This window comes from Caretta caretta, chromosome 23, assembly GCF_965140235.1.
Source record: "Caretta caretta isolate rCarCar2 chromosome 23, rCarCar1.hap1, whole genome shotgun sequence".
Lineage (NCBI taxonomy): Eukaryota > Metazoa > Chordata > Testudines > Cheloniidae > Caretta > Caretta caretta.
The window spans coordinates 1,996,498-2,021,072 of NC_134228.1; the positions used below are offsets into that span (position 1 = coordinate 1,996,498).

The 24,575-nt window shown below is 65.4% G+C and overlaps 2 protein-coding genes across 5 annotated transcripts; one reads left to right on the forward strand and one right to left on the reverse strand.

The window, feature by feature from the left end:
• Positions 1 to 103: 103 nt before the first annotated feature.
• Positions 104 to 10,549, forward strand: BCKDHA (branched chain keto acid dehydrogenase E1 subunit alpha). Its single transcript, XM_075122634.1, has 9 exons — positions 104 to 211; positions 2,513 to 2,692; positions 3,670 to 3,756; positions 4,372 to 4,480; positions 4,875 to 5,036; positions 5,900 to 6,106; positions 7,183 to 7,324; positions 7,402 to 7,573; positions 9,696 to 10,549. The coding sequence occupies exons 1-9, from the start codon at positions 128 to 130 to the stop codon at positions 9,864 to 9,866; spliced, it is 1,314 nt and encodes a 437-aa protein (XP_074978735.1). The 5' UTR covers positions 104 to 127; the 3' UTR covers positions 9,867 to 10,549.
• A 1,430-nt stretch (positions 10,550 to 11,979) lies between these two features.
• On the reverse strand, positions 11,980 to 24,567 carry B3GNT8 (UDP-GlcNAc:betaGal beta-1,3-N-acetylglucosaminyltransferase 8). 4 transcript variants are annotated; one of them, XM_048832803.2, is made up of 4 exons: positions 22,304 to 24,567; positions 21,729 to 21,850; positions 18,041 to 18,330; positions 11,980 to 13,513 (listed from the first exon to the last, which is right to left on the reverse strand). In XM_048832803.2, the coding sequence occupies exon 4, from the start codon at positions 13,490 to 13,492 to the stop codon at positions 12,281 to 12,283; it is 1,212 nt and encodes a 403-aa protein (XP_048688760.1). In that variant the 5' UTR covers positions 13,493 to 13,513; positions 18,041 to 18,330; positions 21,729 to 21,850; positions 22,304 to 24,567; the 3' UTR covers positions 11,980 to 12,280. The 4 variants fall into 4 exon arrangements, with proteins under 4 accessions (XP_048688760.1, XP_048688761.1, XP_048688757.1 ...); XM_048832804.2 differs by lacking the exon at positions 21,729 to 21,850; XM_048832800.2 differs by having other exon boundaries at positions 21,729 to 24,567.
• Between the last annotated feature and the right edge of the window lie 8 nt (positions 24,568 to 24,575).

Consider the following 24,575-nt stretch of genomic DNA (forward strand, 5'->3'; position numbering starts at 1 on the left):
GGCGGGGTCGCTGTTGCCATGGGGACCGGGAGGGGGCGGGGTCGCTGTTGCCATGGGGACCGGGAGGGGGCGGGCACCTCGGGGCAAGGGGGCCGGGCTCCGGGGCGGCCCCGCCTCCCGCAGCAAGATGGCGGCGGGCTGGGGGCTGCGGCGGGGCCTGGGGCTGGTGCTGCTGCGGGGCCCGCGGGGGGCCCGGGGCCTCGGCACCGCCGTGAGTGCGGGGGGGCAGAGGTGGGGAGCGGGGGGCAGAGGGAATTGGGGGGCAGAGGTGGGGAGCAGGGGGGTAGAGGTGGGGGTCGGGGGGCAGAGGGAATTGGGGGGCAGAGGGAATTGGGGGGCAGAAGGGAGCGGGGGGCAGAGGTGGGGAGCGGGGGCAGAGGGAATTGGGGGGCAGAGGGAATTGGGGGGCAGAGGTGGGGAGCAGGGGAGAGGGAATTGGGGGGCAGAGGTGGGGAGCAGGGGAGAGGGAATTGGGGGGCAGAGGTGGGGAGCGGAGGGGGCAGAAGGGAGCAGGGGGACAGAGGTGGGGAGCGGGGGCAGAGGGAATTGGGGGGTAGAGGTGGGGAGCAGGGGGGTAGAGGTGGGGGTCGGGGGCAGAGGGAATTGGGGGGCAGAGGTGGGGAGCGGAGGGGGCAGAAGGGAGCAGGGGGCAGAGGGAATTGGGGGGCAGAGGTGGAGAGCGGGGGCAGAGGGAATTGGGGGGCAGAAGGGAGCGGGGGGCAGAGGTGGGGAGTGGGGGTGCAGAGGGAATTGGGGGGCAGAGGTGGGGAGCAGGGGGGTCGAGGTGGGGGTCGGGGGGCAGAGGGAATTGCGGGGCAGAGGTGGGGAGCGGAGGGGGCAGAAGGGAGCAGGGGGACAGAGGTGGGGAGCGGGGGCAGAGGGAATTGGGGGGCAGAGGTGGGGAGCGGGGTGGCTGGGCCCTGATCCTGCCCTTGGGGGAGGGGGGACCCCGGGCCCTGCACACAGCTCCGAGGGCGGGATCGGCCCCTACCCCTGGGCCGGGGGGTTAGTGTCCGTGGAGTCCCTGGCGGCGGGGGGGGGGGCTCAGGACGCCTGGTTTCCCTGGGCCGGCCTGGCCGGGGCGCCTGGGCCGGTGCCTGGAGCAGAGGGGTCTAAACTGGGTTCCCGGGGCCCGCTCCCAGCCCCGTCCCTTGTTCCCCACGTGCCGCCGTGCCCAGTGCCTCAGTTTCCCCATTTCAAACAGGGAGGCTCGTGCTGGCCTGGAGGGGCAGGACGAGCCCATTAGGGTTAATCTATTAAAGCACCGGGTGCCCCCCCCCCAATCCGTGGGGCAGCTCATACGGGGAGGGGGACATGGGGAGTTCACCCCCCGTTGTAATCCCGGGAAGAGACTCGCGGCTGGGTCTGGGGGGGTCTTCGCGGCTGGGCCTGGGGTGGGGATGTTGACGGGCCAGGTTATAGTTTCCTGACGGTTCGCTCGGCCGTGAATGGTCCATTCTGGGGGGTGTAAGGGAAGTGGGCCCGGAGCCCGTGTCAAACGCCATCTTTACGTTGGCAAGGGCGTGTTGAGATCAGGGAGACAAGGGGGGTGCGGTGATACCTCTTACGGGCCCAGCGTCTGGTGCTGAGAGGGGCGTTTTCCGGGCTCCCCGGGGCCCAGCCCTGCAGAGGGGCTCAGTGTGGCTCCCCACTGGGCGCTCTCACCCCCCGCAGCTGGTCCGCTAACCGCTCTTTCCTTTGGGCCGGTTTTCTCACCGGGCGCGCTCTGGTCATGCTCTCGCATAGACGGGTGTTGACAGCTGGCCCGACTGGGCCGGCTTTCAATGTCAGTCCCTGCTTCGCGTGGCCTTGAACTAACATAAACAAGGGCATGGTGTTTGTTCAGTCTAACCTGCTCCCAGCCCTGGATCTAAGCGCAAACAAATTTAATCAGCTGTTAAAACAGGGCTCGGGGGCCTGGCGAAGAGAACGAAAATCCCCAGGCCTCCTAACATAACCTTGCCGGGCTCCCCGCCTGCCACGCACCTGCCTTGGAGAGTCGTGTGTGGCCAAAGTGAAGGGCGCCCCAAATTGATTCATGGAGGAAACTTTAAAAAGCTGCAGGATTCGTAGATGGGCCAGCTGCCAGCCTCTCCTTGGCTTCCTTCGGCTGTAGCTAGCTGGGAAAGGGGCATCCGTGTCGTTAATATCTGCTTGATTACACCCCTGCTGTGAGTCCACCCAGCTGTGTATGCAGCAGTTCAAGATTTGCTAAGCTTATAAACCCAGGGGCAGGGACTGTCTCTTTGTTCTGTGTTTGTGCAGCGCCTGGCGCCTGTGGGGCTGGCCCACGGCTGGGGCTACCCAGTGCTGCTGCAATACAAAGAATAAATCATAATCATTTAATCAACTTCGCTGGCAAAGCCCTGAGCGCACCCAACCCGGCAACACGTCCCTACAAGCGCGGGGCCCCGCTGGCTACGTGTCACTCCCATGGTGCTCCATGGACACGTGGGGGAGACATGTCAGAGTGCTGCTCTCCCGCCTCACCTGCACCCTGTCCTCCCCCCAGCATGTACTCCGGCAGCAGCAGGAGTTCACCTCCCTGGAGGAGAAGCCGCAGTTTCCCGGAGCCTCGGCCGACTTCGTGGACAAGCTGGATTTTATCCAGCCCAACGCGATCTCTGGGATCCCCATCTACCGGGTCATGGACCGGCAGGGACAGATCATTAACCCGGACGAAGATCCTCATGTGAGCGCGAGACGCTGGCAGGATCTGCGGGGGGTGGAGCCCAGGTCTCATCTCCTCCACCCCGCCCGTGCAGGATCGTCCTCTGGGCTGTCCCCCACAGCTGGACACATGGCAGGGGCAGGATGCACCTAGTCTGTCCCCCGGGGCTCTGCCTGGTGTCGTGTCAAAACACTGCTCTCCTATCCCTGTTCCCCTGCATTTCACCCCGTTGCTTCCCACCCCTCGCTACCTCCCTATGTGGGGCTGGACTCTGGAAAGTCTGCTGGCTGTTGTCGTGTCCCCTTGTGACGGATCCACGCACCAGAGCAGCGCCTCCTGCTGGCCATTTCAGGGATTAGCTCTCTCTCATCCTCTGGCCGTGCCACCAGGGGGAGGGGTCACCAGGCTCCACCCACTACTCCAGGTCCTGGCCCCTGTAGCTAGCAGCCTCCTGCTGCCTCTCCTTAACTTCTCGCTGTTTCAGTTCTCCGCGGCCCCGGGCCCCCAGCCCCCACGTCCCAGCAGCCAGGAGCTCCCTCTCCTTCCCCTGGTCCCTGCCAGCAGCTGCTCTGTCCGAGGAGCTACCTCCCTGCAGCCGCCGGCTTTCAGCAGCGACTGCCCCTGCTGCCCTGCCCCTCCCTTTTATGTCAGCCCGCTGGGCCCTGACTGGCTGCTCCGTGAAGCCTGTCTCTGATTGGCTGCGCCCTACGTGGCCTCCCTAGGCTGTTTTAACCCCTTCCCTGCCAGCCTGGGGCGAACACCCCCTCCCACCCCCAATCGACCTGGCTGGTGCGGCCACAGTAACCGAGCACCTGACACACGGGCCCGAACCATTGCGGCTTCTCCCAGGCATGGGCTCGCCTAGCCCCCAGGCTCCATCGCTGAGTCGGGATCGCCAGTAACGATCCCGGCGCTGGGAGCCGCAGCCCCGAGCCGTCCCCGTTGCCCGGTGCGGCAGGCCCCGTGCTGACCCGGCTCCTCACCCTCTTCCGCCGCAGCTCTCGCAGGAGCAGGTGCTGAAGTTCTACAAGACCATGACGCTGCTCAACACGATGGACCGGATCCTGTATGAGTCACAGAGGCAGGTGAGTCGGCCGGGGGCTGCGCGGCGCGTGCCGGGGGGCCCTGGGATGGCGGAGGAGGCGGGGGGGAGGACCCCGGCAGCTCTGACCCAGTCTCCCGTCCGACGCTCCTGGTAACACACCCCAGAGTCACCTTGCTCACAGCTGCGTCACGTTGCCGACTCCTCCAGGGTGTGACCCCTGTAGGCCCCCACTCCTTGTCGGCAGGCCCCACCCAGCCAGGCCCCAGTCTGGAGTTTTGCCTTTGATTTCGCCTTCTGACCTGAGGTACTCTGCACTTGTCTTCATCGAGGTTCTCCGTCCGTCGTAGGATTTTTAATGTCTTTTAGGGTGATTAGCTCGCGGCAACTTTAATTTACCACAGCACAGAGCTGGGAGCCAGGACTCCTGGGTTCTATCCTCAGCTCCGGGAGGGGAGCAGGGTCTAGTGGTTAGAGAAGGGGGGCTGGGAGCCAGGACTCCTGGGTTCTATTCCTGTCTCTGCTGCTGACTCTGTGTCCCCCCTCAAGGCAGTTCCCTGCTCCGTGCCTCTGTTTCCCCACAATGATGAGGACAGTGGCCTGTGCGCACCGCTCACACTGCATCCCCACGGTTACTAATGCCATGTTCCTTTTCCAGGGCAGGATCTCCTTCTACATGACCAACTACGGGGAGGAGGGGACGCACGTGGGCAGCGCCGCGGCACTGGATGACACAGACGTGGTGTTCGGGCAGTACCGGGAAGCAGGTGAGGGCGAATCAGTCTGGGTTTAATGCGCCCCCCTCCACCCCGTCACTCCTCCCTGCCCCTGCGCCCGGCCTGCGGGGCGGGGCTGTTCCATGGAGTGGTCACTAGGGGGCAGCGTAAAGCAGCCTCACGGCCATGCTGGGACAGGCAACCTGCCCGCAGGGGAGCACCCGGACATGTCCCACCTGGGCTCCCGGGGACGCCAGGCTAAAGCCCAGCAGGGCAGGTCTGTGGCTGATTTCCAGCCCCTCCCATGTTGTGCAGTGGGCCTGATCCCAGGGGCAGCGGTGCCGTGGGTGGAGATCCAGGGCAGGGCAGCGCCGGGGTGGGGGACCGGGGCTACCCCCGACCCCGCCTCCCTGCTGTAACCCGGCGGCGGTTCTGTCGGCCCCAGGTGTGCTGATGTACCGGGGTTACCCCCTGGACCTGTTCATGGCCCAGTGCTACGGCAACGCCAGCGACACCGGCAAAGGGCGCCAGATGCCGGTGCACTACGGCTGCAGAGACCGGCACTTCGTCACCATCTCGTCCCCGCTGGCCACGCAGATCCCCCAAGGTGAGGCCCTCGGGGTGCTGGGGCCTTGAAACCCTCGGGTGCCCCAGAGGCTGTGGGACAGCAGCCACCTCCCAAAGGGGCTGTGGGAAAATCCTGACCCACAGCCCCCTGCCAGCCCAGCCCTGGACTCCCCCCCAGCTCTGCCGGTGCCCCTCACTCCCAACCCGCAGCCCCCTGCCCCCCCCCAGCTCTGCCGGTGCCCCTCACTCCCAACCCGCAGCCTCCTGCGCCCCCCCAGCTCTGCCGGTGCCCCTCACTCCCAACCCGCAGCCCCCTGCCCCCCCCCCCCAGCTCTGCCGGTGCCCCTCACTCCCAACCCGCAGCCCCCTGCCCCCCCCCCCAGCTCTGCCGGTGCCCCTCACTCCCAACCCGCAGCCCCCTGCCCCCCCCCCGGCTCTGCCGGTGCCCCTCACTCCCAACCCGCAGCCCCCTGCCCCCCCCCCCCCCGGCTCTGCCGGTGCCCCTCACTCCCAACCCGCAGCCCCCTGCTACCCCAGTCCTGGGCTCCCGCCCCCGCTTTGCCGGTGCCCCTCACTCCCGACCCGCAGCCCTGCTAGCCCAGCCCTGGCAGACACAGAGCCAGCTGTCTGCCAACCAGTTCTGCATGACGGACACTCCTCAGCCTGACCCCGCAGCCCACTCCCCGGGCTCCCCCCTCAGCCCCCACCTCCTTGGTGCCTGTTGATCCCAATCCACAGCCCCTCCTACTTGAGGCCTGAGCCTCGACAGGGCCCGGGGGCAGAGCCCTGCCCTGCTGGCTGGCCGGGGGCGAGGGAGGCTCTGGGCCAAGGCTGCCAACTCGTCTCCCCGGCGCCCTGCTAGGGACCCTGCCCTAACCCCTTCCCCGCGCTCTGTGCCCACAGCCGTGGGGGTCGCCTACACCTTCAAGCGGGACAATGCCAGCCGGGCCGTGATCTGCTACTTCGGGGAGGGCGCGGCCAGCGAGGGCGACGCCCACGCCGGCTTCAACTTCGCCGCCACCCTGGAGTGCCCCATCCTCTTCTTCTGCCGCAACAACGGCTACGCCATCTCCACGCCCACCTCGGAGCAGTACCGCGGCGACGGCATTGGTGCGGGCCCAGGCCTGGGGGGAGCTGGCTGGGGGGCGGCACTGGGGCAAGAGGGGGGTCAGAGATCCAACCACCCGCCAGATTGCTCAGTCTCAGCCCAGTCTCCGGGGGTCCCCAGGCACACACTTGGGGAGCAGACCAGTCGCCCACCCTCCCGTGAGAGCCGGAACCTGCTGTCCAGCTGCCCAGCCCCGGGGCACGACCCCTTCCGACTCCTCTGGCCGCCCCCCTCCGGAGACACGTGGCCGTTGGGACACCTGTTGCCCTGTGACACACCCCTGCGATGCCCCTCGCTCACTCACCCTTCGGGGGGGTCCTGGCCTCCCCAGCGGCAGCACCCCCCTTCTGACTTCCTGGTCTCCTGCGCCAGATGGCTCAGCTCCTTACCAGGGCGACCCCCGTGCTCCGTTCTCCTGCGGGGGAGGGCGGCCCCGTGTGTCAGGCGATGCTAGGGAACAGCTGGGCACTTTGAGTCAACGACCCGCCTGGGCGATTGCTTTGCCACCAGCCTGTGGAACGTCGGCCCAGCTCCTGGGTGGGGTTTGCAGCCAGAGGGCCCGGGATCTCCCCCAGCACCCCTGCAGGGCGCAGAGCCCCCCCGTTCCGCATGGCTGCCGCGGGGCTCAGGGTTGGCAGGAGGGAGCACTGGGGGTGGGCGGGGAATCCGAGGGAGGGGCTGGGGGTTGATGATGGGCTGTTCGGGGCAGGGGGTGGGCTCAGGGTTGGCAGGAGGGAGCACTGGGGGCAGACGGGCGGGGAATCCGAGGGAGGGGCTGGGGGTTGATGATGGGCTGTTCGGGGCAGGGGGTGGGCTCAGGGTTGGCTGGAGGAGCACTGGGGGCGGACGGGTGGGGAATCCGAGGAAGGGCTGGGGGTTGATGATGGGCAGGGGGGGTTTGGTGGCAGGGCGTGGGGCTCGGGGTTGGCTGGAGGGACCTCTGGGGGCGGGTGGGGAATCCTAGGAAGGGGCTGGGGGTTGATGATGGGCAGGGGGCTGTTAGGGGCAGGGCGTGAGATCGGGCAGGGGGCTGGCCCCAGGGCTCAGAGCGTGACCGGCGGCGTCTCTCCTCCCCCAGCGGCCCGTGGCCCCGGCTACGGGATCATGTCCATCCGCGTGGACGGGAACGACGTCTTCGCCGTGTACAACGCCACGCGGGAGGCCCGGCGCCGGGCCATCGCCGAGAACCAGCCCTTCCTCATCGAGGCCATGACCTACAGGTGGGGCAGGGGGCAGAGTGCGGGGGGTGGGGGGGCAGGGCGGCAGGGCTCACGCCTTGATCCTCCCCCTCCCCCAGGATTGGGCACCACAGCACGAGTGACGACAGCTCGGCCTATCGCTCGGTGGACGAGGTGAACTACTGGGACAAGCAGGACCACCCCATCTCCCGCCTGCATCACTACCTGCGGGGCCGGGGCTGGTGGGACGAGGAGCAGGAGAAGAGCTGGAGGAAGAAATCCCGCAAGAGGGTGAGTGAGGGGTCCCCCCCCCACCCAGGACCCATGGGGCTTGGCCAGCACCCAGTGGGGGGGGGCTGCCCCACCAACTGGGAGCCCACCAGGGCTGGGAAGAGATGGCAGGGGAGAGCGACTCCACTCCTTGCTGGGCCCGAGCCAGCACCCTGGAGGTTAAGGGCAGGGGAAGGAGGGGTAGGTTGGGAGCCAGGACTCCTGGGTTCTCTCCCTGGCTCTGGGAGGGGAGTGGGGTCTAGTGAGTAGAGTGGGGGGGGAGGAGGCGGGACTCCTGGGTCCTGCCTGGCTCGGGGAGGGAGCAGGAGGGGCCCAGTGGGCGGAGCAGGGGGCTGGGAGCCATGACACCGGGTCCTGCCCGGCTCGGGGAGGGAGCAGGAGGGGCCTAGTGGGCGGAGCAGGGGGCTGGGAGCCAGGACACCGGGTCCTGCCCAGCTCGGGGAGGGGGCGGGGCCCAGTGGGCGGAGCAGGGGGCTGGGAGCCAGGACACCGGGTCCTGCCCGGCTCGGGGAGGGAGCAGGAGGGGCCTAGTGGGCGGAGCAGGGGGCTGGGAGCCAGGACACCAGGTCCTGCCCGGCTCGGGGAGGGGGCGGGGCCCAGTGGGCGGAGCAGGGGGCTGGGAGCCAGGACACCGGGTCCTGCCCGGCTCGGGGAGGGGGCGGGGCCCAGTGGGCGGAGCAGGGGGCTGGGAGCCAGGACACCGGGTCCTGCCCGGCTCGGGGAGGGAGCAGGAGGGGCCTAGTGGGCGGAGCAGGGGGCTGGGAGCCAGGACACCGGGTCCTGCCCGGCTAGGGGAGGGAGCAGGAGGGGCCTAGTGGGCGGAGCAGGGGGCTGGGAGCCAGGACACCGGGTCCTGCCCAGCTCGGGGAGGGGGCGGGGCCCAGTGGGCGGAGCAGGGGGCTGGGAGCCAGGACACCGGGTCCTGCCCGGCTCGGGGAGGGAGCAGGAGGGGCCTAGTGGGCGGAGCAGGGGGCTGGGAGCCAGGACACCAGGTCCTGCCCGGCTCGGGGAGGGGGCGGGGCCCAGTGGGCGGAGCAGGGGGCTGGGAGCCAGGACACCGGGTCCTGCCCGGCTCGGGGAGGGGGCGGGGCCCAGTGGGCGGAGCAGGGGGCTGGGAGCCAGGACACCGGGTCCTGCCCGGCTCGGGGAGGGGGCGGGGCCCAGTGGGCGGAGCAGGGGGCTGGGAGCCAGGACACCGGGTCCTGCCCGGCTCGGGGAGGGGGCGGGGCCCAGTGGGCGGAGCAGGGGGCTGGGAGCCAGGACACCGGGTCCTGCCTGGCTCGGGGAGGGGGCGGGGCCCAGTGGGCGGAGCAGGGGGCTGGGAGCCAGGACACCGGGTCCTGCCCGGCTAGGGGAGGGAGCAGGAGGGGCCTAGTGGGCGGAGCAGGGGGCTGGGAGCCAGGACACCGGGTCCTGCCCGGCTCGGGGAGGGGGTGGGGCCCAGCGGGCGGAGCAGGGGGCTGGGAGCCAGGACACCGGGTCCTGCCCGGCTCGGGGAGGGGGCGGGGCCCAGTGGGTGGAGCAGGGGGCTGGGAGCCAGGACACCGGGTCCTGCCCAGCTCGGGGAGGGAGCAGGAGGGGCCCAGTGGGCGGAGCAGGGGGCTGGGAGCCAGGACACCGGGTCCTGCCCGGCTCGGGGAGGGGGCGGGGCCCAGTGGGCGGAGCAGGGGGCTGGGAGCCAGGACACCGGGTCCTGCCCGGCTAGGGGAGGGAGCAGGAGGGGCCTAGTGGGCGGAGCAGGGGGCTGGGAGCCAGGACACCGGGTCCTGCCCGGCTCGGGGAGGGGGCGGGGCCCAGTGGGCGGAGCAGGGGGCTGGGAGCCAGGACACCGGGTCCTGCCCGGCTCGGGGAGGGGGCGGGGCCCAGTGGGCGGAGCAGGGGGCTGGGAGCCAGGACACCGGGTCCTGCCCGGCTAGGGGAGGGAGCAGGAGGGGCCTAGTGGGCGGAGCAGGGGGCTGGGAGCCAGGACACCGGGTCCTGCCCGGCTCGGGGAGGGGGCGGGGCCCAGCGGGCGGAGCAGGGGGCTGGGAGCCAGGACACCGGGTCCTGCCCGGCTTGGGGAGGGGGCGGGGCCCAGCGGGCGGAGCAGGGGCTGGCTAACACTGCCCCGCCCCCCGGCCAGGTCATGGAGGCCTTTGAGCAGGCGGAGCGGAAGCTGAAGCCCGGCCCCCAGCACCTGTTCTCGGACGTGTACCATGAGATGCCCCCGCACCTGCAGAAGCAGCAGGAGGCGCTGCTGCGGCACCTCCAGCTGTATGGCGACCACTACCCCCTGGAGCACTTCGAGAAGTGAGGCCGTCGCTGACCCCGCCCCTCCTGCCTCGGTTTCCCCTGGCTGCGCTGTGCCAGGGGCAGGCACACGGCCACTGGGGCAGCGGGCCTGGCGCCAGGGGAAGTCCTAGCTCAGACAGCGCCGCCCCCCGGCTTAGATTAGCGCCTGGCCTCGCCCTGGCTGCTTAGGGAGAGCTTGTCCCTGGGGCCAGCGGGCAGCTGCCCCCGGGCCCCTAGCATCAGGCTGGGGCAGGGAGCCGCTTCGCTGGAGGGGGTGGGCACGGATCTCGGCTGCGGCCGGCTGATGCCGGGAGAGCGGCACCATCTACCCCGCCCCAGGGGCCAGCGTCTGCCTGCCCACCAGCCGCAGGGACTCACTGTGCCCCCCCTGGGGTCCCTGGGCTCCGGGGGGCTTTGCTGTGGGGTGAGGGGGCAGGGTATTTTAGTGCAATCTCATAAATCAGCCTCTGGTTCTGCTTTCTAGGCTCGGGAGAACGGTGCGGGGTTGAACCATGGTTCCCCGGGAGTCAGCCAGGCGGAGCCGGTCCCTCGCCGGTCAGCCCCCAGGTGCCTGGCTCTGTTAAATGTAGGCTAGGCAGTTGCTGTTACACTGGCGGGCCGGGAAATCTGGCTCTGCCGTGGAGCCACAGGCCCCTGGGGCCTGGCTGTACCGGTGGGGGGGTCAATAAACTCTCTGTGCACTAACGTCTCCGCGTCCCCTCGTACCTGGGCAGCCGGGTCCCTCGCTGGCCTCAGCCGCTGGGCTGGTGTGAGGGGAGTTCCCGACCCACCAGCCGGCCCAGGGAAGTCGAGTCTCCTGGCTGGGGTTAGCAGGCGGTTTGTGGTGGGACACGTGGGGGCAGGTGGCTGGGGTTACAGGTAGCAGGAGCCCGGGGCTGTGCCTCCCAGAGGGGGAGTCTCTGCTGCCGGCACCAGGGAGGAGGGAGTGTATCTGAGCCCGGCTGCCTGCCCACAGGGGTGCCCCAGGCCGAGGGTACCAGCCCCCCAGGCAGCAGCAGGGGTTAAAGGGCCAGCACAGGGCCCCCCCTGCCGGCTGGATAGAGGCTGCACTGCTGTGACGAAGCGGGACTGTTCTTAATGTTTCCTCTGAATAGTGTGGGGGTGCCTCAGTTTCCCCTAGGCAGATCTTAAGTATCTAGGGGGTGGGATGAGGGTGTATGATCCTTGCAGAGCCCTAGAGGGCAGGTGTGTGCAGGGGTCTGGACACAGAGAATGGCCGACACCCTGTTTCCTGGACACTGATGGCCTGGGCCCTTCCCCCCTGCAAGGTGAGAGCTGAAGGGCTGGAGAACAAAGGGATCCGGTGGCCTCCTGGCCCGGGAAAGGGGCAAAGCCCAGAGGAGGAGGGGCTGGAGAGAGTCAGTTTGGGGCTTCATAGGGAGCTGTTCCAGAGCATCACCCGCCTTCCCCCCCCCCCACCTCCGTCCATCCGCCCCCCAGACCCCCCCCGACCCCTCCGTCCATCCGCCCCTCCCGCCTTCCCTGTCATCTAATAAACTTCTGTTAGACGACAGGAACATGGTCTAACGCAGAACTTGTAGGTGCAGAGAACAGGACCCCTCAGCCGGGTCCATTTTGGGGGCAGGGAGCCAGACAACCACGTCTGCCCTTCACTCCATGTCCCAGCCAGCCCCAAACTGACCCCCCTCCACCCCCTCCTCCTCTGGGCTTTGTCCCTGTCCCAGGCCAGGAGGTCACCGGATTCCTTTGTTCTCCAGCCCTTCAGCTCTCACCTTGCAGGGGACAGAGTGTAACCACCAGTGGCAGCCTCCAGGGGGCGCTAGCATTGGGGTGAGGCTGACGCAGCCAGGGCGCGAGGGGAAGGTTTGCCCTGTGCCCAAGCGCCGGGCTGGGGCCCCGTGAGACTAGTTCACACCAGGGGCCAGCAGCCAGACCTGCCCCTGCAGCCACAGGTTCCACCCCCCCCCCTCCTCCCGACCCGCAGCCCCCACCAGCCCTGCCCCCCCCCCCGGCTCTGCCGGTGCCCCCCGCTCCCGACCTGCAGCCCTGGGTTCCCTCCACACCCAGGTCCGCTGCACTCAGAAGACGGAATTGCACAGAGCGGGGCTGGGTCGGGGAAGCGCCACTCGATTCGCACCCATGCCGAGCCACGGTCCTGCCAGACACTGTTTAATGGCCCATCCGGGAACGACAGCCAGCTGCCCAGAGCAGTGCCCCCCGCCCCCAGGCGCGCCCAGGTCCATGGCCCAGCTCACAGCTGGGGGGCCAGTTAAAGGCAGCAGGAGGGAATTTGCCGGTCTGGCGGCAGAGAGCCAGGACCACGTTTCCGCTTGGCCCGTTCTCTTGTCCTGGCCCCCAGCACGGGCAGCCCCCCTCCAGCCCTGCCGGAGCCCCATGTCCCAGGGCCCTCTCCGCTCAAGGCTGGGGCCCCTGCAGCCAGCGCTCAGCCCCCCATCAGCATTTGAGCTGGGGGTCGCGAAGCTGCAGCCAGAGCTGCATGGTCTGCGGCGGGCTGCGCCGATGCACCAGGAGCAGCTGCCGGTGCGCGCAGGGGTCGGCCCGGTCTTTCTCGGCGATGTCGAAGGTCTGGAATTCGGGGTGGGCCTCGGCCCGCACCCCCAGCGCCTGGAAGCAGAGCCCGGTGTAGACGTCGTCGATGGGGTAGAAGGCCACGTGCTGAGCCAGCAGGAAGAGGGCCGGGGCCAGGCGGCCCGAGAAGATGTAGCCGCCCCCGCCGGCGTAGGCCGGGTACGGCCCCGCGTAGAAGGACTCGGGGATGTAGTACTTGCTGGAGGCCTGGCGGAAGGGGGAGGCGTTGGCCATGACCTGCCCAGTGTAGAGCGTCCGGGCCCGGCGCGTGTCCAGCGCCCCCAGGTAGGCCAGCACCCGCGGCGTGTTGATGAAAACGTCGTCGTCGCCCTTGAGCACGAAGCGGGCGTCGGGGCAGTGCGCCAACGCCCAGCCCAGGAAGAGGAAGTCCTTGAGGGTCAGGTTGAAGAACGTGTCCTCGAAGTCCCACACCAGGACGTCGCCGTAGGCCTGGCTCTCGGCGGCGATGAGGCGCCGCAGGTCGGGCTGGTGCGGGCCGTGGGCCGCGCCCATCAGGAAGATGGTGCGCACCGGCTGCCCCCCGTGTGCCCCCTCCCGGCCCCAGGTCTCCCGCACGGCCTGGCGGGCGGCGAAGTTGCCCGGCACCGACTTGATGGCCAGCAGCAGGAAGGTCCCGTTGCCGGCGCACTTGTGGGGCTGGTTCACCAGCAGCGGGAAGCTGCGGCACCCGGCATGCAGCACGAAACGCCGGTGCTGGTCCGGGTACGAGGCGAAGTCCCTGATGGCGGCCGCCGCGGCCGGCCCGTCCCCGCAGCCCCACGTGCCGTTGGCCGGCCCCCCCTCCAGCGCCTGGAAGAGCCCGCGCAGCTGGCGGTTCCAGTAGGCGTCCGCCTCGGGGACGCTGTGGCGGAGCCGCTGGAGAGAGGCGTTGAGACGGAGCAGCAGCCCCGCCGGGTCGTCCCCCAGCGGCTGGGTGAGCGGGAGGGGGCTGGGGTGCCAGGCGGGCTCAGGGGCGGGCAGGTGCTCGGGCTGCTCCAAGCTCCAGTCCATATAGGCCTTCAGGGCCAGCAGCGTCAGCAGGGCCAAGGTCGCCGTCAGCAGCTTGGTCCCCTTCATGGTCCTCTGCCATCACGGAGCCTGCGACACAGAGGGGGTGGTTAATGGATTGTTCTTTATAATAACGGGCCATATTGTCAGACACAGAGGTGAACATAATTGGTTGAGGAAGAGTCAACATGGTTTTAGTAACGGGAAATCATGCCTCACCCATCTACTAGAATTCTTTGGGGGATCAACAAGCATGTGGACCAAGGGGATCCAGTGGAGATAATGTACTTAGATTTCCAGAAAGCCTTTGACAAGGTCCCTCACCAAAGGCTCTGACGCAAAGTGAGCTGCCATGGGATAAGAGGGAAGGTGCTCTCATGGATCGGTAACTGGTTAAAAGAAAGAAAGGGTCAGTTTTCAGAACGGAGAGAGGTAAATAGCGGTGTCCCCCAGGGGTCCGTACTGGGACCAGCCCTACGCAACTTAATCATAAATGAAAAAGGGGTAACAGTGAGGTGGCAAAATTTGCAGACGATACTAAATTACTTAAGCTAGTTAAGTCCCAGGCAGGCTGCGAAGAGCTACAAAAGGATCTCACAAAACTGGGGGACTGGGCAACAACATGGCAGATGAAATTCAGCGTTGATAAGTGCAAAGTAATGCACATTGGAAAGCATAATCCCAACTGTACATATACAATGATGGGGTCTGAATTAGCTGTTGCCACTCCAGAGAGATCTTGGAGTCATTGTGGAGAGTTCTCTGAAAACATCCACTCAACAGGCAGCGGCAGCCAAAAAAGCCAACAGGATGCTGGGAATAGTCGAAGAAAGGGACAGATAATGGGACAGAAAATATCACATTGCCTCTGTATCAATCCATGGGACACCCACAGCTTGAATCCTGCATGCGGCTGTGGTCGCCCCATCTCAAAAAAGATCAATTGGAATTGGAAAAGGTTCAGAAAAGGGCAACAAGAATGACTGGAGGTCTGGAACAGCTGCTGACTAAGGAGAAATTAAGAAGACGGGGACTTGTCAGCCTGGAAAAGAGACGACTCCGGGGGGGGATATGCTCAAGGTCTATAAAATCATGATGGGTGGGGAGAAAGTAGATAAGGATGTTTTGTTTACTCGTCCTCATAACTCAAGAACTAGGGGACACTCAGTGAAATTAATAGGCAGCAGGTTTAAAACAAACCAAAGGAAGTATTTCTTCACACAATGCACAGTCGACCTGTGGAACTCCTTGCCAGAGGATGTTGTGAAGGCCAAGACTATGGGCAGGGATGGTGTCCGTAGCCTCTGTTTGCCAGAAGCTGGGAATGGACAACACGGGATGGATCACTGGATGATTCCCTGTTCTGTTCATTCCCTCTGGGGCACCTGGCCCTGGCCACTGTCGGAGGACAGGACACTGGGCTAGACGGACCTTTGGTCTGATCCAGCAGGGCCAGTCTTATGTTCTTATGGTATATTAAGGGCCTCAGTTTTCCCATCTGTACAATGGGACCAATGCTGCTGAGCAGCGCTGGAGACGAGCCGGGATTGCTCACCCCGGCGAGAGCCCAGGGAAGGGTTCCAGGCTGGGCTGAGGGCAAGACTCCCATCCCATTAAGGTTCCTGAGGGGGGCTTTCACCGAGCGTCACCCCAGCTCACCTGCACGGCTGGTGGCGGAGAGGCCAAGCGCTCTTAGCCACAGAGCACCTGCAAGAATGACAAATACACCCAGGCCGAGAGCGAACTGACGAACCCGGGGCTGAGCCCATGCAAAGCTGCCGGGGAAGCGGGACCCCAGGAATAGCCGACGTGGGCACCACAGAGGAACAAGCCCCAGGCCCGAATGACACACGATCAGGGGCCTAAGAGTGTAACCGGCCCAGACCCCTGGAAGGTCAGAGCAGCTGCAGGGTGGCCCAGCCCTGTGGGGACGGGCACCTGGTGGCACCCGGGGCTGAGCCGGGCCACTTGCCGCTGACTCGACCACGGTTTAGTGCCAGAGCATCACCGGGAACATTGTCACCCATTGACTTCAGATTAATTGGTTATCAGCAAACTAGTTCATAGAATCATAGAATATCAGGGTTGGAAGGGACCCCAGAAGGTCATCTAGTCCAACCCCCTGCTCGAAGCAGGACCAATTCCCAGTTAAATCATCCCAGCCAGGGCTTTGTCAAGCCGGGCCTTAAAAACCTCTCAGGAAGGAGATTCTACCACCTCCCTAGGTAACGCATTCCAGTGTTTCACCACCCTCTTAGTGAAAAAGTTTTTCCTACTATCCAACCTAAACCTCCCCCACTGCAACTTGAGACCATTACTCCTCGTTCTGTCATCTGCTACCATTGAGAACAGTCTAGAGCCATCCTCTTTGGAACCCCCTTTCAGGTAGTTGAAAGCAGCTATCAAATCCCCCCTCATTCTTCTCTTCTGCAGGCTAAACAATCCCAGCTCCCTCAGCCTCTCCTCATAAGTCATGTGTTCCAGACCCCTAATCATTTTTGTTGCCCTTCGCTGGACTCTCTCCAATTTATCCACATCCTTCTTGAAGTGTGGGGCCCAAAACTGGACACAGTACTCCAGATGAGGCCTCACCAATGTCGAATAGAGGGGAACGATCACGTCCCTCGATCTGCTCGCTATGCCCCTACTTATACATCCCAAAATGCCATTGGCCTTCTTGGCAACAAGGGCACACTGCTGACTCATATCCAGCTTCTCGTCCACTGTCACCCCTAGGTCCTTTTCCGCAGAACTGCTGCCTAGCCATTCGGTCCCTAGTCTGTAGCTGTGCATTGGGTTCTTCCGTCCTAAGTGCAGGACCCTGCACTTATCCTTATTGAACCTCATCAGATTTCTTTTGGCCCAATCCTCCAATTTGTCTAGGTCCTTCTGTATCCTATCCCTCCCCTCCAGCGTATCTACCACTCCTCCCAGTTTAGTATCATCCGCAAATTTGCTGAGAGTGCAATCCACACCATCCTCCAGATCATTTATGAAGATATTGAACAAAACCGGCCCCAGGACCGACCCTTGGGGTACTCCACTTGGTACCGGCTGCCAACTAGACATGGAGCCGTTGATCACTACCCGTTGAGCCCGACGATCTAGCCAGCTTTCTACCCACCTTATAGTGCATTCATCCAGCCCATACTTCCTTAACTTGCTGACAAGAATACTGTGGGAGACCGTGTCAAAAGCTTTGCTAAAGTCAAGAAACAATACATCCACTGCTTTCCCTTCATCCACAGAACCAGTAATCTCATCACATAGTTACCAGTGATTAGTTAGCCACAGGTTGTTATTACCACAGACCTAATGTGCTGGCCCCACGGGCAGATGCTGCCACCTGGCCGCGCCCGGCGCACTCAGCAACCCACGGGCAGCGCCCATGGGCGGCTTCCAGCATCCTCCAGATCCTGCTTAGAGGACAGGAGCAAGTCCCCGGGCAGCAGTTCGAGTGAGTGGCCATCAGCCCCCCACCCTTCCCATGGAGCCGCGAGCTTCCCCGGCCGGAGCCCTGCTCACCTTCTCCTCCCTGGGCTTTTCCTGCCTTCTCAGCGGGCCGGGCAGCCAGCCCCCAGCCTGCCTGGGAGCCGACAGCAGGGCTTCTCGGGGGGAGCGCGCGCGGGCCTGCGGGGGGGTCTGTCTACACAACCAGTGCCACTGACTCCGGCTGGGGGGGGTCCCAGAGCCTGGACTCCAGCTGCACGGCCCTGGCGAGCCCCTGAGTCAGCAGCCCCGGCCGTGCCGTCCCTGTGTGACCAGAGCGCCGGCCGGCTGCCAGCCTGCAGGCCCCTGGCCCAGCACCTGCGTCTCCGCCGGGAGGGGAGGTTTGCGCCACATTGGCCACCCCTTTGCTTTCCCCACGGCGGGCACCTCGGGGCAATTAGCAGCTTCGTCAAGGCGGCCCCGGCCCTGGCCCTGGCCCCGGCCCCGGCCCTGGCCCCGGCCCCGGCCCCTCTCCTCCTGCGCCCTCTACCCTGGCTCGTTTCCCCGGCTCTGGTGAGCGATTTGCCTCGTGCGAGCGTTTCTTCCGGCTACTCCTGGGACCGACAGAACCACCCCAGAGCTTCCTGGATGATGCGTAACCCCTGGAGGGCCGGCGCATTGCAATGCAGCGGTGGCTGGGCTAGGCTGAGATGGGGGGGAGGGCAGAGGGATTCCTCCTCCTATCAGCCCTATGGACCCCCCCCCGGAGCGACTGGCAGCTCTGATTCCCACTGGAGTCTCCAGGGACCGGGGATGGGTGGGTGTGAACCAGGCTCTGGGCTTTGTTCTGATCCAGCAAACAACTGGACGGGGGGCAGGCCTTAGGGAAGGACACTGACCAGAGCCTTTGTGGAGGTGGGGGCAGGGGCCGGGGGGTCTCTGTTTGGTTTTCTCTCTCGTGTTTTTACCTTACAGATAAAATACGCTTGCTTAGGAGGAACCGGGTGGTCACCAGTGGCTCTGGGGGAGCCGGGAATAATGGCACGGGAAGGGGCCGGGCAGCCCGGGACAGACAGAGACGGGTCTCCACCCCAGCCAGGACCGGCAGCCTGCGGGTGGGAGCCATTGCGGAGAGGAGATGCAGGTGCAATGGCCCTGAACCGGGACAATTCGTTGGCTCCACGGTACCTTGCATGACTCAACACAGGGTTTCCCCCACGCCTGGAGCAGCCATTCCCCTCGCTGGGCTAGCGACGGCCCGAGTCTGGTCTCTGCGAAGAGACGATCCGAGATCGGCAGCCGGCCGCAGCGGCCTGTCTGGGAGCTCCCGGTCAGCGTCACAGCCCCTGGGGGGATGGGGGTCCCTTGGCCTCATCCCCAGCGAGCCAGGGCCACATCATCACCCACGTCAGAAATCCGGGTGGCTTTGGGATCAGCTTGTTCCCCGGCGGAGCATGGTCAAGCCAAGCTGGTGGGACCTGCAGGGCAGAGAGACTCAGGTCGGGAGTGCAGGGGGCTACACGTTTTATAGGCATTGGCTCTGGGCTCTCTTTTCTGGCATATGCTGACCGGTGCTGAGCACACAGATGGTGCCAGGGAATGAGAGACCCAGCCTGGGTCAAAGCAACAGTGCGTCCCGCCCAGCGTCCTGTCTGCTGACAGCGGGCAGGGCCAGGTGCCCCCGAGGGGACGAACAGGACAGGGAATCACCAAGTGACCCATCTCCGCTCACCCACTCCCAGCGCCTGGCAGAGGACACAACACCACAGGGTCGTGGGCGCTGCGGAGGCAGGTTCTGGGCTTTGTCCCGGAGTTGGCCTGGTTACAGCTGACCCCCTAAGAACCCATCAACCCCTCGGATGCTCAACACGCCACTTTCTCCCTCCTCCTTTGTCTCACACTCGGAGCAGAAAAGGACCAAACCAAACGGTTTTCCGGTAAAATCTGAACTTGTGCAGCAGTCCAGCCCGGGGCAGAACCTGCCACCCTGCGGGGGGTTAAGTGATCTCCTCTCGGCCGAGTCTCCAGCCTCCCTAACCTCCGGGCTGCTTTTCAGGCTGTTGACCAACCCTCCTCCCCACGGCCTGGGACCGTTCGCTGGAGGCTCAGAGAACTGGCCGCCTGGGGTTTGCTGCTCCCATCAGAGGCCTCTGGTTTTTGCAGCCTGCGGCAGAGCGCGCAGCTGGTCTGCGGGCCCGGAGGGACCCGGGTTCTCCCCCCGCCCTGGCCTTCCCCTCTGACCTCCGGCCCGCCGACAGGGACAGAGGCTGCAAGGTTTGCAAGCGCCCAAAGATGAACTGGCCGGCTCGCGGGGGTTACAAAGCAGCTAACCCGGGAGCTTTTGAAACTCTCACCTTAGAAAAATCTGACCTGTGCTGTGTGCACCCCAGTGCCCCATCTGTACCATGGGCCCGACAGCCCGTCCGACCTCCCCGGGGGGCCGGGCGGGGAAACGGGTCAGACCTTGTGAGGAGCTCAGGCCACGTCAGGACCACAGGTAGGGTGGGAACCGCCCGACACCCGGCTCGCCCTGCCCTGGGGTTCGGCCCCTTCTTTTCACCGGCGCCCCCCAATCCCCCCTTTTCCAAACGTAACCTTGGCTCAGGGGACTTGGCTGGACTTCTTCTCTCCCGTCCACGACCCCCGCCGCCAGGGACTCCTGTTTTACAGGCTTCCAGAACCTGAATTTAGTCCCCAGCCTTCCTTCTCTCAATCCTCCTGGCTCCGGAAACAAGCTCCTGACTCCCTGCCCCGGGGCAGGCCTGGGGCCAGCCCCTCTCCCCTGGGAAGCCCCAGGCCACACCCAGGGCAGGTGAGAGCTCTGCGGGGGGGCTGGGGCTAGGACATGCAGCAGCTGAGCTGCTGTCTGAAACTGGGGGGAGGAACCCGCCCGCCCCCCCAAATAGCACCCCTGGGCTGCGGGTCAGGAGTGAGGGGCACTGGGAGAGCAGCCCTGGGGGTGTCAGGGGTCCAGGTCTCAGCGCCCCGCGGGAGCAGGGCTAACCCAAGCCGGCCTGCTCAGCTCCGGGGTGGGGGGAATTCAAAGGAAAGCTTTGGGGTGCAGCCGGTGGGGGGGGGTAGCTCCTCCCCCTGCCTCTCAAAGCACAACCAGCCACCAGCCCACTCTCCCGAGCCCAGGACAGGACAGGACACATCCCCAGCACCATGCCAGTGCCAGACCTGGGGGGGGAGGGGTTTATTTCTGCCCACCCCAAAGGCCACCGGGAGCCCAGGGACAGGGGCCAAGGCCTGGCCTCAGTTTCCCTCTGGATTTATTGATGGCGTCTCTCTCCTTCCCAGCCAGGCAGCCCCGGCCCAGGATCCGGCCCGAAAAATCCATCCTGGCTTCCCAGGAAGATGTGTCTGAACTCCCGGCCGGTCCGACCTCGTCCCACCCTGCAATCGCCCACCAGGGGCCGGGGGGCTCCGCCCCGAGGAGCTCCAAGCCAGCGTCCTGGGCCACCCCCCGCCCCTTGGCAGATTGCTTCAGCCCCCGCTCCCCACCCCGCTCTCACCTCCAGGCGATTCGGCTCCTCTTGCTGGTTCTGCGCGACGCTCACCCGCCTCTGAGTCACGTCCTAAACCCGGAGCGTACAAACCACCCCCTGGCCCCCCTCCGCCGGTGGGAAGGAAAAGGCAAAGCAAAGCACCAGTCCTGAAATACCCGGGCGGCCCTGCCCACGCACAAGGCAGTGGGAAGGGTGGGGCCTTTCAGCCAAGCTCCTGGCACGCTTTCATCTGCCATCAAATATTCATAAAGCTGAATCGGCTCCGGGCTCTGCAGGAAACGCCCCGTCCCCAGCCGGCTCCGCAGAGCGTCCGAAAACCCAGCCCAGGGGGGGCTGGGTCTCTGGTGACCAGATGTCCCGATTTTATAGGGACAGGCCCGATATTTGGGGCTTTGTCTTATATAGACTCCTATTACCCTCCACCCCCATCCTGATTTTTCACACTTGCTGTCTGGTCACCCTAGCTGGGAGTACGGGGGGCTGACCCCCACCCCCCGGCCTGGTTTCCATCACATCCAGGGTTTGCTGTTTGGTTCTACGGCTCTCAGCCCGCCCCGCCCGGGCAGGTCCGTGGCCATCACCTGCCACCCCTTTGTCTGGACATGTTTCCCCAGCGCCGGGCAGGGAGCGTTCGCACCGCGTGGGGGTGGGGAGAGATTCAGGTTTGGCCACCCAGGGAGCTGGGAGACTCTCCCCCAGGACGGGGCGGGGCAGCTCCCGGCTCCTTCCCCTGGCGCCTGCGGGTTCTTCCCCAGCCTCCATCTGCCTGGTGGCAGGGCCCTCCCATGTCAAAGCAACGGCCAAGTTCCTGATGGTTTCCTGCCTCCAGCCCCGCTCCCTTCTCGGGGTCAAAACCCAGCCTGGGGCCCTGCCACCCGTCCTACCAAAGGGGAGCAGCAGGACAGAGCCGGCCCTGGTGTTTGGCCCAGCTGGGAGCTCGTAGCACAGGAGGAGGATCATTGCCCTGTGGGGAAACTGAGGCAGGAGCGAGAGGAGGACTTGCCCAGGACTCGAGCAGAGGATGACAGAGCCCGGGCACGTCCTTACTGGGATGAAAGGCTGGGGGGGGGGGAGCGCAGAACGGGGGAAACCAGGCCCCGGCCTGTGCACATCCGGGGCTCGGAGCAACAGTGGAGTTGATCCAATCGGATGCCGCTGAGCCCCCCATTTTATAGGGACAGTTTTTGGGTCTTTTTCTTATATAGGCTCCTATTACCCCCCACCCCCGTCCTGATTTGTCACATTCGCTGTCTGGTCACCCTCGGCCCACGCTACAAAGCGGCTCCTGCCCCCTGCCAGCGCTGCCCAGCACCCCACGGCCACGTGCAATCGGCACCCCCCCAAGGCAGCCGGTGGGACCGACCCACCCCCAAGGAGCAGGTCCGGGGGATCCTGGGAAGCCAGATCGTGGCGGAGGCCTGACGACAGCCGCACAACGACCTTTGTTTCTCACGGGGCGGCGGTGGAGGAAAACAGGCAGACGCAGCGGCTGTGAGAAAGGGGAAGAGGGGGACGGTTACATCACGTACAGGGACTTCTTGAGCCGGCCCAGCTGCCCACAGGGACCCCCCAGCCATCGGGGGGATCCAGGCGTTTACAACACTCAAGACGGTTTCCGGCTTGCGCAGCTTGTGGTGCAAAAGCTGGTGTCTCAACCCCCCCCCCGTGTCAGCCGGCGCGAGGTTCCCACCGCGGGGAGAATCATGGGGACGGGCAAACAGCAGCCCAGCCGAGCCAGGCCCATCGCTCACACCCCGAGAGACCTTGTGCAGCCAGGCAGACAGCTTAACGCCAGGGCTGGGAGAGCCCGGCTCCTGCCGCAGCGAGCGGCTACACGGCAGCCGTGCCACCGAAGTGTGTTAAGTAGCCTTGAGGGGGGGTGGGGGAAAGGGCTGAGAAATCACAGAGGGCGCAGAGAAGCGAGTAGGGAAGTGTTACTTACCCCTTCGCCTAACACCCCCACCAGGGGTCACCCGGGGAAACGAACAGGTGGCAGGATGAAAGCAAACGGAAGGACTTCACCCGACGCACAGACAACCTGCGGAACTCCTTGCCAGGGGATGTTGTGAAGGAGAACTGGGTTCAAAACGGAATGAGTTCAGCCCCTGGAGGACAGGTCCATGAATGGCTATTAGCCAAGATGGTCAGGGACGCAACCCCATGCTCTGGGTGTCCCTAAACCTCTGACTGCCCCAAGCTGGGACTGGACGGCAGGGGATGGCTCACGCAATAATTGTCCTGTTCTGTTCATTCCCTCTGAAGCAGCCAGCGCCGGCCACGGTCAGAGACAGGACCCTGAGCCAGCAGGACCATGGGTCTGAGCCAGCCTTTCTCCATCCCTTGAGGGCTTCAAATCCAGAGCCTTGGGACCAACACGGCGGAGAAGAGAGACACGCCTCAGCCACACACACATCCTGCTGGAGGGGCCCCTGGGGGAATGCAGCGACCCGCATGACACAGCAGGTCCAACTGGTTCTACGGTCCGGGGGGGACAACCTGGCGGCCCATTTCCCCCTGTGGCGGCGAGGCGAGACCGGCTACCCTGGGGCCTCCCGGCCTGGTCACTGCAACACAGCCGACACCCCGCAGGAAAAACGCCCCTTCTTGCTAATGCAGAGAAGCCCAAGCTTCCCCGTCCTGCCCCCAGCAGCCAAACTGAGGCAGGATCAGTCCCGAAATCACCTGCCTCGCCCCGACCTCCTGCCAAGAAAACGAGGGTCTGGGTCACAGCCAGACAGGCACGCGGAGCTGATAACGGGGTTTGAACCATGAACCTGCTGCTAAAAATAAACAGCCCGTCAGCATTTCCACTCTGCCGGAGCCAGCGAGGTCCATTTCTGGCTTTGCTGGTTAGGGCAGGGGGGCTGGGGCAGCAGAACTCCTGGGTTCTATTCCTGGCTCGGGGGAGGGGGAAATGGGGTCTAGTGGTTAGAGCAGGGGGGAAGGGGCGAGGGGCCAGGACTCCTGGGTTCCATCCCCAGCTCTGGGAGGGGAGTGGGGTTAGTGGTTAGAGCGGGGGGGCTGGGAGCCAGGACTCCTGGGTTCTGAACTCTACTCTGAACAAATCACTCCTTGCTGGGCCCAGGGCTGCCCCTCGCCAGGCTCACGAGGGGGTTGTGGGTCAGTCGTAGTGGTGAGGCTCAGAAGCGCTGGTGTCGGGCGCCCCCAGGCACCACCACACAACGAGACGCACGGTCTCATGGCCTCACGCGAGGGGCAGGACGTGCCAGCCCCTTTCCCCCGGGGGCGAGCTGCTGGCCAGGCTCCTCCACTCAGACCCCAAACCACCAGATGCAAAAACGCCCAAGGGCTTTCAAAACACAAACCCAGCCTGCAACGGGCTCGGCTCCTGTGCCAGGCTCAGCCCGCGGGCGCCAGGCCCCTGACATATCCCCACGCACAGCAGACTTCTCGGGCAGCGGCTCCACTGGGCAGCTGACGCCCGAGACAAAGGCTAGCAGGGAAGGGAAGCTTCCCCGTGGCTAATGGCCTCCCTGAGAGGGCAGGGGCAGGCGGGATGGCTTCTACCCAGGTGCCATCCTGCCGGCGGCATGAAACGCCCGTGCGACGGGCACCGGGGATCTGAGCTGGAGGGACATGGAGGGGAGGGGAGATCCTGTGTTGGACATGCTTTGGAGCAAACACGGAGCTCTTCTTTGGGTCCCTTCCAGGGCGCCAGGAGGCTCCGAAGCGCGTCTCTCCCCCCGGCGGAAGTGGGTCCAATAAAAGCTCTGACTTGTCCCACATCCTGGGACCCCCCCCGGGCCACCGCAAGTCCCGCTGGCGGCAGAGCGGCTGGAGGAGGAACGGGAGGCAGGCCGGGAGGGAGCGTTGAGCCAGGCCTGTGGGTGGGAGAGGAGACGACGCGGGCGTGACCGGCTCCGACTAGAAATACTGAGGCACGTCCAGCTCTCCGCCCTCCCACCTTGCCCGCACGCCCGCAAACCGACCTGAAATGGGAGGGGGAAAGGGGGTTGTGGCGCCTGTCGCTTCTTCCCAGGATGAAGATGGCCTGAAAAGGGCGGGGTTGGGGACAGGGACCGTTTCTTTCCTGCCGTTTCCCGCCTAGTGCGGTGTTGGGAACATGCCGCACAGTTGTGCTCCGAGAACTTTCTCGGCCCAAAGCGAAAAAATCTTCCCTTCTCCCAGGTCCCTTTGAGCCGTTCCAGGCTCCCGGTTGGGCCCGGCACCACCCAAACCAAACTAGCCCGCTG